The sequence below is a fragment of the Oncorhynchus tshawytscha genome, linkage group LG10 (genome assembly GCF_018296145.1).
Source record: "Oncorhynchus tshawytscha isolate Ot180627B linkage group LG10, Otsh_v2.0, whole genome shotgun sequence".
In the NCBI taxonomy this organism is placed as follows: Eukaryota; Metazoa; Chordata; class Actinopteri; order Salmoniformes; family Salmonidae; genus Oncorhynchus; species Oncorhynchus tshawytscha.
The window spans coordinates 72065926-72078928 of record NC_056438.1 but is presented as its reverse complement, the minus strand read 5'-3'; the positions used below and the strand labels follow the sequence as shown (position 1 = coordinate 72078928).

General features: G+C 45.3%; 1 protein-coding gene across 2 annotated transcripts in view; it reads right to left on the bottom strand.

Moving 5' to 3' along the window:
* LOC112236664 (neurocan core protein) overlaps positions 1-13003 on the bottom strand; it is a 131201-nt gene that overhangs the window by 69205 nt on the left and 48993 nt on the right. For both annotated transcript variants that reach the window (XM_042329000.1, XM_042328999.1), the window contains exons 6-7: positions 7265-7439; positions 6214-6341 (exon numbers count right to left, since the gene is read on the bottom strand). In XM_042329000.1, the coding sequence (XP_042184934.1) occupies positions 6214-6341; positions 7265-7439 (303 nt within the window). The remainder of the gene's footprint in view (positions 1-6213; positions 6342-7264; positions 7440-13003) is intronic.

Below are 13003 nucleotides of genomic sequence, written 5' to 3'. Positions count from 1 at the left end.
TAGGCGACCAGCTTTGATAGCCTTTAGCCGCACCCTCATACTACTCCTTCTCTGTTCCGCGGGTGATGTGGAGGTAAACCCAGGCCCTGCATGTCCCCAGGCACCCTCATTTGTTGACTTCTGTGATCGAAAAAGCCTTGGTTTCATGCATGTCAACATCAGAAGCCTCCTCCCTAAGTTTGTTTTACTCACTGCTCTAGCACACCCTGATGTCCTTGCTGTGTCTGAACCTGGCTGGATGTCCTTGCTGTGTCTGAATCCTGGCTCAGGAAGGCCACTACTGAAATTCAGAGATGCTACCGACCCCCTCAGCTCCCAGCTGTGCCCTGGACACCATTTGTGAATTGATCGCTCCCCATCTAGCCTCAGAGTTTGTTCTGTTAGGTGACCTAAACTGGGATATGCTTAACACCCCGCCAGTCCTACAATCTAAGCTAGATGCCCTCAATCTCACACAAATCATCAAGGAACCCACCAGGTACAACCCTAACTCTGTAAACAAGGGCACCCTCATAGACGTCATCCTGACCAACTGGCCCTCCAAATACACCTCCGCTGTCTTCAACCAGGATCTCAGCGATCACTGCCTCATTGCCTGTATCCGCTACGGAGCCGCAGTCAAACGACCACCCTCATCACTGTCAAACGCTCCCTAAAACACTTCTGTGAGCAGGCCTTTCTAATCGACCTGGCCCGGGTATCCTGGAAGGACATTGACCTCATCCCGTCAGTTGAGGATGCCTGGTAATTCTTTAAAAGTAACTTCCTCACCATTTTAGATAAGCATGCTCCGTTCAAAAAATGCAGAACTAAGAACAGATACAGTCCTTGGTTCACCCCAGAACTGACTGCCCTCGTCCAGCACAAAAACATCCTGTGGCGGACTGCAATAGCATAGAATAGTCCCCGGGATATGCAACTGTTCAGGGAAGTCCGGAACCAATACACGCAGTCAGTCAGGAAAGCTAAGGCCAGCTTCTTCAGGCAGAAGTTTGCATCCTGTAGCTCCAACTCCAAAAAGTTCTGGGACACTGTGAAGTCCATGGAGAACAAGAGCACCTCCTCCCAGCTGCCCACTGCACTGAGGCTAGGTAACACGGTCACCACCGATAAATCCATGATTATCGAAAACTTCAATAAGCATTTCTCAACGGCTGGCCATGCCTTCCGCCTGGCTACTCCAACCTCGGCCAACAGCTCCGCCCCCCCGGCAGCTCCTCGCCCAAGCCTCTCCAGGTTCTCCTTTACCCAAATCCAGATAGCAGATGTTCTGAAAGAGCTGCAAAACCTGGACCCGTACAAATCAGCTGGGCTTGACAATCTGGACCCCCTATTTCTGAAACTTTCCGCCGCCATTGTCGCAACCCCTATTACCAGCCTGTTCACCCTCTCTTTCCTATCGTCTGAGATCCCCAAGGATTGGAAAGCTGCCGCAGTCATCCCCCTCTTCAAAGGGGGAGACACCCTGGACCCAAACTGTTACAGATCTATATCCATCCTGCCCTGTTGTCAACAAACAGGTCACTGTCCATCTCGAATCCCACCGTACCTTCTCCGCTGTGCAATCTGGTTTCCGAGCCGGTCACGGGTGCACCTCAGCCACACTCAAGGTACTAAACGATATCATAACCGCCATCGATAAAAGACAGTACTGTGCAGCCGTCTTCATTGACCTTGCCAAGGCTTTCGACTCTGTCAATCACCATATTCTTATCGGCAGACTCAGTAGCCTCGGTTTTTCGGATGAGTGCCTTGCCTGGTTCACCAATTACTTTGCAGACAGAGTTCAGTGTGTCAAATCGGAGGGCATGCTGTCCGGTCCTCTGGCAGTCTCTATGGGGGTGCCACAGGGTTCAATTCTCGGGCCGACTCTTTTCTCTGTATATATCAATGATGTTGCTCTTGCTGCGGGCGATTCCCTGATCCACCTCTACGCAGACGACACCATTCTATATACTTTCGGCCCGTCATTGGACACTGTGCTATCTAACCTCCAAACAAGCTTCAATGCCATACAACACTCCTTCCGTGGCCTCCAACTGCTCTTAAACGCTAGTAAAACCAAATGCATGCTTTTCAACCGATCGCTGCCTGCACCCGCATGCCCGACTAGCATCACCACCCTGGATGGTTCCGACCTTGAATATGTGGACATCTATAAGTACCTAGGTGTCTGGCTAGACTGCAAACTCTCCTTCCAGACTCATATCAAACATCTCCAATCGAAAATCAAATCAAGAGTCGGCTTTCTATTCCGCAACAAAGCCTCCTTCACTCACGCCGCCAAGCTTACCCTAGTAAAACTGACTATCCTACCGATCCTCGACTTCGGCGATGTCATCTACAAAATGGCTTCCAACACTCTACTCAGCAAACTGGATGCAGTCTATCACAGTGCCATCCGTTTTGTCACTAAAGCACCTTATACCACCCACCACTGCGACCTGTATGCTCTAGTCGGCTGGCCCTCGTTACATATTCGTCGCCAGACCCACTGGCTCCAGGTCATCTACAAGTCCATGCTAGGTAAAGCTCCGCCTTATCTCAGTTCACTGGTCACGATGGCAACACCCATCTGTAGCACGCACTCCAGCAGGTGTATCTCACTGATCATCCCTAAAGCCAACACCTCATTTGGCCGCCTTTCGTTCCAGTACTCTGCTGCCTGTGACTGGAACGAATTGCAAAAAATCGCTGAAGTTGGAGACTTTTATCTCCCTCACCAACTTCAAACATCAGCTATCTGAGCAGCTAACCGATCGCTGCTGCTGTACATAGTCTATTGGTAAATAGCCCACCCATTTTCACCTACCTCATCCCCATACTGTTTTTATTTATTTACTTTTCTGCTCTTTTGCACACCAATATCTCTACCTGTACATGACCATGACCATCTGATCAAAATTTATCACCCCCAGTTTTGTTAATCTGCAAAATTGTAATTATTCGCCTACCTCCTCATGCCTTTTGCACACATTGTATATAGACTCCCCCCTTTGTTTTCTACTGTGTTATTGACTTGTTAATTGTTTATTCCATGTGTAACTCTGTGTTGTCTGCTCACACTGCTATGCTTTATCTTGGCCAGGTCGCAGTTGCAAATGAGAACTTGTTCTCAACTAGCCTACCTGGTTAAATAAAGGTGAAATAAAAATAAATAAAAATTACAATGATCTAACTATCAATTTCTACAACTGCTCAAAATGATAGTAACTGTTGCATTACACTTAATGCATAGTTTTATGGAAACTGACTAACAATATTCCATGTTTAGATCATGGAAGTTTCAGGGTAACGAGATCCATTGATAGCAATTACTGTGGAACATCAACCAATTGGACTACATTATCTATGGATGTAATATTTCATCATCATTCTTTATCAGACACTGTTTCTATGGTCCCATGTACCACTTTTCCAGACCATGTTGTCAGATTTGACATTACTGTACATGCACCGGCCACTTTATTAGGTACACCTATCTAGTACTGGGTAGGACCCCCTTTTGCCTCCACAACAGCTTGCACACCACTGTTTTAAATGACTGTTATTTGAGCATTTGTGGCCTTTCTGTTACCTTGAATGAGTCTGGACATTCTCCTCTGACCTCTCTCATTAACAAGGTGTTTTTGCCCACAGAACTCACTGAATGTGTTTTGTTTATCGCACCATTCTCTGTAAACTCTGGAGACTGTAGTGCGTAAAAATCCCAGGTGGGCAGCTGTTTCTGAGATGCTGGAACCACCATTAGTGGCACCAACAATCATACCACGATCAAAGTAGCTTAGATTACGCATCTTGCTCGTTCTAATGTTTGATAGAACAACAACTAAAGCTCTCTACTCTATGTACTCTTCATATTGAGTTGCAGGCAGCCACATTATTCGCTGTTCGAAGGAGCAGGCTATTTTCTTTAACACCTAATTAAGTGTATGTATACAGGCCCTTGTAATTGCTTTTGTGGTCAAAGGAATGGCAGGGGACTAGCACCCCTTCTGAGAGGTGGTTGTGGGCCTCGTTTGAGAGGTGTGGGGGAACATGGTAGAGCACAAGGCCAGGGACCAAGACAGCGGCAGCATCAGCAAAGAGTGTACAATGAAATCCGAGCAATAGTTGTAGACCATGTCGTAAATCATGGCAGGACAATGACTGAGGCAGCTCCAATGATTCAACCAAACCTCAGAAGATCAACCGTGGCTTCAATCATCAAAACTTTCCGCAATGAGAACCGTTAAATCTTCAGCATGAACTAAACATTATACTCTCAATTGTCAAATGACTGTATACTGCATGCCAATGTGTAGGTGATGTGACTAAATGTGTTCTTACTGTAATTTTCCCTGCAGAATTGAGACTAGGCCAAATAGGGAGGCAGAGGCAAAATTCTGACCAACAAGAGCGGGCTGTGGTCAATTTGGTTCGGGCCAGAAATGATATTCACCTTACAGAAATTCACCAGCACATCTTGGACAATGTTGAACAATGTGGAAGCCATAAGTTAGCTGACTATTGCCTGCATGCTGAAAAGGCACCAGGTGTCTCGAAAACAGCTATACCGTGTGCCTTTAGAAAGAAATGCAGACAGAGTGAAGCAACTGAGGACTGAGTATGTTCAGGTATGTTCAGTTTCAAGATGCCTGTTGTGAAAAATTCCCCAAAAATTCTACATCATTGTAAGCAGTAATTCTCTTTCTAAAATTTATTTTTAGAGGGTGATGGAGCTGGATGCTGAAGAAAACTGTCACAAATTCCTATTTTTGGATGAGGCACGCTACAACCTGTCCAAGACAAGGAAGAGAGGTCAGAATTTCATTGGCCCGTGGGCACCCATCCAAGTCCCTGGACAGCGTGGGGGCAAACATCACCAGGTGTGCGGCTATATTTTGGAAGATGGTGTGGTGGGACGCAGACCTCGTATTGGATCATATAATGCAGCTCTCCTTGTAACCTTCTTTGATGAGCTAAAGCAGGTCTGTAGAGCTGATTGTTGACCTATGTCACGTGTGGAATAATGTCAGGTTCCACCATGCTCAAATGGTGCAAGCATGGTTTCAGGCCCATCCACAATTTACCACCCTGTACTTATCCCCATACTCTCCTTTCCTTAACCCAATTGAGGAATTTTTCTCCACATGGAGGTGGAAGGAATATGATAGGAGCCCTCACGAACAAGCCACCCTTCTCCAGGCTATGGATGACGCACAGCAGACCAGTGTCAGGCCTGGATGCACCATGCCCGAAGAGTCTTCCCTAGATGTTTAGCTAATAAAAACATCAATTGTGATGTGGATGAGAACCTGTGGCCAAATCCACAAGACAGGGTTGATGGAAATATAGAAGTACAGTAATCAATCATTTGTTTTGCTTTTTACAGTAAGCCAGGTGAGGAACACTGCAGTTGACATTTTACTGTCGATTTTTTTATTTTTTTTGTAGCTTAATACGTTTTTGTTTTGATTCAAAGAAATTTTAGAGTATTTCTTAAAAAATTGTCCGATTTTGTTCAATTACTCCACTGTGTCTGTAGTATTCTCTATACTAGTCCTTTTACAGTGCAGTTGACATTTTACTGTATTTTTTTTGTGTAGCAAATTAAAATTACAAATTGATTTTATTGTATTTCTTTGATAAATTTCAGATTTTGTTCAATGTTCCACTGAGTCTGTAGTATGCTCTACTAGTCCTTTTACAGTGATGTATTTATGTGTAGTACCATAATTAAACATGTATCACATATTTTGTACTCCAATATTTAATGATTGTACGAACAACTACACAGTGAAACAATCGGTATCTTTGTGTGTGGGTGATCTGTATTAATGTTCCTATGGTATTTCATAATAACTTAGTTATTTGAAACAATGATTCTGCAAGTGCAAGGTTTTTTTAAAGATATGAATGCACAATGCAATGTTTTGAACATTGGACAGCCTGTGTTACAAGTGATGACCGTTTTGAGTTTTGTGTCTAGAAAAATGACCACAAGGTTCTGAAATAAGTGCTAAAGTGATTGCAAAAAACTGTAAATCAGCAATTATTTTTCTCAATCTCATGGCAAACCCCCTGTCCCCACCCCATCCCGCCCCAAAAGTATAACAATCTGTACGGAGGGGATACCACTGGAGGTAGGTGCGCCAAGGCATAGATTTGGTAGTCCAGCCCTGCGATCAGGAGTGGAAGTGAGATGTGTGCGTGTGTGTGTGTGTGTCTTACCCTCCAGTTCCCTGCTGAAACAGTAGACATCGAACAGCTCATTAGCATCTCTTTTCCCATAATTCCTCACACCAGATGAGTATTCCTGGTGTCCATAGCAACCAAGCTCTGGTGACTGGATAGGATAGCTGTGGAGATAGCATTATTAGGATCAGAGCCAGAGGAAACTAGCCTGCACTCCAATGTTAAAACTATCAAACAATGGTTGTCCCACAAACAGAATGTAGTCTGAGTTTTTCAAAAAGTGAGTGTTTGGGTGTGACTGGGGCAGCTCTGTCTGTCTGTCTGTCTGTCTGTCTGTCTGTCTGTCTGTCTGTCTGTCTGTCTGTCTGTCTGTCTGTCTGTCTGTCTGTCTGTCTGTCTGTCTGTCTGTCTGTCTGTCTGTCTGTCTGTCTGTCTGTCTGTCTGTCTGTCTGTCTGTCTGTCTGTCTGTCTGTCTGTCTGTCTGTCTGTCTGTCTGTCTGTCTGTCTGTCTGTCTGTCTGTCTGTCTGTCTGTCTGTCTGTCTGTCTGTCTGTCTGTCTGTCTGTCTGTCTGTCTGTCTGTCTGTCTGTCTGTCTGTCTGTCTGTCTGTCTGTCTGTCTGTCTGTCTGTCTGTCTGTCTGTCTGTCTGTCTGTCTGTCTGTCTGTCTGTCTGTCTGTCTGTCTGTCTGTCTGTCTGTCTGTCTGTCTGTCTGTCTGTCTGTCTGTCTGTCTGTCTGTCTGTCTGTCTGTCTGTCTGTCTGTCTGTCTGTCTGTCTGTCTGTCTGTCTGTCTGTCTGTCTGTCTGTCTGTCTGTCTGTCTGTCTGTCTGTCTGTCTGTCTGTCTGTCTGTCTGTCTGTCTGTCTGTCTGTCTGTCTGTCTGTCTGTCTGTCTGTCTGTCTGTCTGTCTGTCTGTCTGTCTGTCTGTCTGTCTGTCTGTCTGTCTGTCTGTCTGTCTGTCTGTCTGTCTGTCTGTCTGTCTGTCTGTCTGTCTGTCTGTCTGTCTGTCTGTCTGTCTGTCTGTCTGTCTGTCTGTCTGTCTGTCTGTGTGTGTGTGTGTGTGTGTGTGTGTGTGTGTGTGTGTCCTCACCGGACAGTCTGGTCAGAGAGCCATCCGGCAGCACAGTTGGAGTAACCGTCATGGAATGCTGCCCACAGCTGGTTGGGCGTGGCGATGAGGGCGGAGTTCTCCTGACAGGCCCACTTAGCGTCATCAAATGAGAGGGCGTAACGGTCACTAGGAGACCCGTAATGGAATACCACACCTGAGGAGAGAGACGGTGAGGTGACGGACAGACATATTCTCTCTCTCTGCCTCTCTCTCTCTGCTTCTCTCTCTGCCTCTCTCTAGCTCTCTGCTTCTCTCCCTGCCTCTCTCTCTCTCTCTCTTTGCCTCTCTCTCTGCCTCTCAAATCAATTCAAGGGGCTTCATTGGCATGGGAAACATATGTTAACATTGCCAAAGCAAGTGAAGTAGATAATATACAAACGTGAAATAAACAATAAAAATGAACAGTCAACATTACACTCTCAGAAGTTCCAAAACAATAAAGACATTACAAATGTCATATTTTATATATATATATACAGTGTTGTAACGATATACAAATGGTTAAAGCACAAAAGGGAAAATAAATAAACATAAATATGGGATGTATTTGCAATGGTGTTTTTTCTTCACTGGCTGACCTTTTCTTGTGCAACAGGTCACACATCTTGCTGCTGTGATGGCACACTGTGGTATTTCACCCAGTAGATATGGGAGTTTATCACAATCAGGCTTGTTTTCAAATTCTTTGTGGATCTGTGTAATCTAAGGGAATATGTGTCTCTAATATGGTCATACATTTGGCAGGTTAGGAAGTGCAGCTCAGTTTCCACCTCATTTTGTGGGCAGTGTGCACATAGCCTGTCTTCTCTTGAGAGCCAGGTCTGCCTACGGCGGCCTTTCTCAATAGCAAGGCTATGCTCACTGAGTCTGTACATAGACCAAGCTTTCCTTAAGTTTGGGTCAGTCACAGTGGTCAGGTATTCTGCCACTGTGTACTCTCTGTTTAGGGCCAAATAGCCTTCTAGCTTGCTCTGTTTTTTTGTTCATTCTTTCCAATGTGTCAAGTAATTATCTTTTTGTTTTCTCATGATTTGGTTGGGTCTAATTGTGTTGCTGTCCTGGGGCTCTGTGGGGTGTGTTTGTGTTTGTGAACAGAGCCCCAGGACCCACTTGCTTAGGGGACTCTTCTCCAGGTTCATCTCTCTGTAGGTGATGGCTTTGTTATGGAAGGTTCGGGAATCGCTTCCTTTTAGATGGTTGTAGAATTTAACGTCTCTTTTCTGGATTTTGATAATTAGCGGGTGTCAGCCTAATTCTGCTCTGCATGCATTATTTGGTGTTTTACGTTGTACACGAGGGATATTTTTGCAGAATTCTGCATGCAAAGTCTCAATTTGGTGTTTGTCCCATTTGTGAATTCTTGGTTGGTGAGCGGACCCCAGACCTCACAAACATAAAGGACAATGGGTTACATAACAGATTCAAGTATTTTTAGCCAGATCCTAATTGCTATGTCAAATTTGATGTTCCTTTTGATGGCATAGAAGGCCCTTCTTGCATTGTCTCTCAGATCGTTCACAGCTTTGTGGAAGTTACCTGTGGCGCTGATGTTTAGCCCAAGGAAAGTATTGTTTTTTCAAATCAAATCAAATCAAATCAAATCAAATTTTATTTGTCACATACACATGGTTAGCAGATGTTAATGCGAGTGTAGCGAAATGCTTGTGCTTCTAGTTCCGACAATGCAGTAATAACGAACAAGTAATCTAACTAACAATTCCAAAAAAACTACTGTCTTATAACACAGTGTAAGGGGATAAAGAATATGTACATAAGGATATATGAATGAGTGATGGTACAGAGCAGCATAGGCAAGATACAGTAGATGATATCGAGTACAGTATATACATATGAGATAAGTATGTAAACCAAGTGGCATAGTTAAAGTGGCTAGTGATACATGTATTACATAAGGATGCAGTCGATGATATAGAGTACAGTATCAACGTATGCATATGAGATGAATAATGTAGGGTAAGTAACATTATATAAGGTAGCATTGTTTAAAGTGGCTAGTGATATATTTACATCATTTCCCATCAATTCCCATGATTAAAGTGGCTGGAGTAGAGTCAGTGTCATTGACAGTGTGTTGGCAGTAGCCACTCAATGTTAGTGGTGGCTGTTTAACAGTCTGATGGCCTTGAGATAGAAGCTGTTTTTCAGTCTCTCGGTCCCAGCTTTGATGCACCTGTACTGACCTCGCCTTCTGGATGACAGCGGGTTGAACAGGCAGTGGCTCGGGTGGTTGATGTCCTTGATGATCTTTATGGCCTTCCTGTAGCATCGGGTGGTGTAGGTGTCCTGGAGGGCAGGTAGTTTGCCCCGGTGATGCGTTGTGCAGACCTCACTACCCTCTGGAGAGCCTTACGGTTGAGGGCGGTGCAGTTGCCATACCAGGCGGTGATACAGCCCGCCAGGATGCTCTCGATTGTGCATCTGTAGAAGTTTGTGAGTGCTTTTGGTGACAAGCCGAATTTCTTCAGCCTCCTGAGGTTGAAGAGGCGCTGCTGCGCCTTCCTCACGATGCTGTCTGTGTGAGTGGACCAATTCAGTTTGTCTGTGATGTGTATGCCGAGGAACTTAAAACTTGCTACCCTCTCCACTACTGTTCCATCGATGTGGATGGGGGGTGTTCCCTCTGCTGTTTCCTGAAGTCCACAATCATCTCCTTAGTTTTGTTGACGTTGAGTGTGAGGTTATTTTCCTGACACCACACTCCGAGGGCCCTCACCTCCTCCCTGTAGGCCGTCTCGTCGTTGTTGGTAATCAAGCCTACCACTGTTGTGTCGTCCGCAAACTTGATGATTGAGTTGGAGCGTGCATGGCCACGTAGTCGTGGGTGAACAGGGAGTACAGGAGAGGGCTCAGAACGCACCCTTGTGGGGCCCCAGTGTTGAGGATCAGCGGGGGAGGAGATGTTGTTGCCTACCCTCACCACCTGGGGGCGGCCCGTCAGGAAGTCCAGTACCCAGTTGCACAGGGCGGGGTCGAGACCCAGGGTCTCGAGCTTGATGACGAGCTTGGAGGGTACTATGGTGTTGAATGCCGAGCTGTAGTCGATGAACAGCATTCTCACATAGGTATTCCTCTTGTCCAGATGGGTTAGGGCAGTGTGCAGTGTGGTTGAGATTGCATCGTCTGTGGACCTATTTGGGCGGTAAGCAAATTGGAGTGGGTCAAGGGTGTCAGGTAGGGTGGAGGTGATGTGGTCCTTGACTAGTCTCTCAAAGCACTTCATGATGACGGATGTGAGTGCTACGGGCGGTAGTCGTTTAGCTCAGTTACCTTAGCTTTCTTGGGAACAGGAACAATGGTGGCCCTCTTGAAGCATGTGGGAACAGCAGACTGGTATAGGGATTGATTGAATATGTCCGTAAACACACCGGCCAGCTGGTCTGCGCATGCTCTGAGGGCGCGGCTGGGGATGCCGTCTGGGCCTGCAGCCTTGCGAGGGTTAACATGTTTAAATGTCTTACTCACTTCGGCTGCAGTGAAGGAGAGACCGCATGTTTCGGTTGCAGGCCGTGTCAGTGGCACTGTATTGTCCTCAAAGCGGGCAAAAAAGTTAATTAGTCTGCCTGGGAGCAAGACATCCTGGTCCGTGACTGGGCTGGGTTTCTTCCTGTAGTCCGTGATTGACTGTAGACCCTGCCACATGCCTCTTGTGTCTGAGCCGTTGAATTGAGATTCTACTTTGTCTCTGTACTGGCGCTTAGCTTGTTTGATAGCCTTGCGGAGGGAATAGCTGCACTGTTTGTATTCAGTCATGTTACCAGACACCTTGCCCTGATTAAAAGCAGTGGTTCGTGCCTTCAGTTTCACACGAATGCTGCCATCAATCCACGGTTTCTGGTTAGGGAATGTTTTAATCGTTGCTATGGGAACGACATCTTCAACGCACGTTCTAATGAACTCGCACACCGTATCAGCGTATTCGTCAATGTTGTTGTCTGACGCAATACGAAACATCTCCCAGTCCACGTGATGGAAGCAGTCTTGGAGTGTGGAGTCAGCTTGGTCGGACCAGCGTTGGACAGACCTCAGCGTGGGAGCTTCTTGTTTTAGTTTCTGTCTGTAGGCAGGGATCAACAAAATGGAGTCGTGGTCAGCTTTTCCGAAAGGGGGGCGGGGCAGGGCCTTATATGCGTCGCGGAAGTTAGAGTAACAATGATCCAGGGTCTTTCCACCCCTGGTTGCGCAATCGATATGCTGATAAAATTTAGGGAGTCTTGTTTTCAGATTAGCCTTGTTAAAATCCCCAGCTACAATGAATGCAGCCTCCGGATAAATCGTTTCCAGTTTGCAGAGAGTTAAATAAAGTTCGTTCAGAGCCATCGATGTGTCTCTAGGGCAACAGTGTCTAGATGGAATTTGTATTTGCGGTCCTGGCAACTGGAGCTTTTTTGGAACACCATTATTTTTGTCTTAGTGAGATTTACTGTCAGGGCCCAGGTCTGACAGAATCTGTGCTGAAGATCTAAGTGCTGCTGTAGGCCCTCCTTGGTTTTATTTATTTATTTATTTTTTACTTAACCTTTATTTAACTAGGCAAGTCAGTTGGGGACAGAAGCACCAGCTCAGCAGCAAACAGTAGAAATGTGACTTCAGGTTCTAGTAGGGTGAGACCGGGTGCTGCAAACTGTTCTAGTGTCCTAGCCAATTTGTTGATATATATGTTGAAGAGGGTGGGGCTTAAGCTGCATCCCTGTCTCACCCCACGGACCTATGGAAAGAAATGTGTGTGTTTTTCCCCCAACACCACTTTCCATGAAATTTTATAAGCAGGCCCCATGCCAAATTTAGTCGAAGCTTTTTTGAAATAAAAAAAGCATGAGACTTTGCCTTTGCCTTTGTTTTGGTTTGTTTGTTTGTTTGTCAATTAGAGTGTGCAGGGTGAATGATTGGTCTGTCGTACGGTAATTTGGTAAAAAGCCCATTTGACATTTTCTCAGTACATTGTTTTCAATTAGGAAATGTGAGGATTTTTTGAAGGTTGCTGTTGACACACACATAGTTATTGGGGTCAAATTTCTCTCTAGTTTTGTCGATTGGGGTGATCAGTCCTTGGTTCCAAATATTGGGTAATATGCCAGAGCTGAGGATGATGTTAAAGAGTTTAAGTATAGCTAATTGGAATTTGACGTCTGTATATTTTATCATTTCATTTAGGATACCATCAATCCCACAGGTCTTTTTGGGTTGGAGGGTTTGTATTTTGTCCTGTAGTTCATTCAATGTAATTGGAGAATCCAGTGGGTTCTGTTCGTCTTTCATAGTTGATTCTAAGATTCGTATTTGATCTGTAACGGTTTTCATATAGTGGTGATGAAGGAGAGTCGGACCAAACTGCAGCGTGTCGATTGCGATCCATGTTTAATATAACAAAGAAACACGAACTTACAAAAAACAATAAACGAAACCGAAACAGCCTATCTGGTGCAAACTAACAAAGAGTACACATAGGACACTAAGGACAATCACCCACGACAAACTCAAAGAATATGGCTGCCTAAATATGGTTCCCAATCAGAGACAACGATAAGCACCTGCCTCTGATTGAGAACCAGTCCAGACAGCCATAGACCTTGCTAGACAACCCACTAAGCTACAATCCCAATACCACCACCAAAACCCCAAGACAAACACACCACAATTACAAAAACCCCATGCCACACCTGGCCTGACCAAATACATAAAGATAAACACAAAATACTT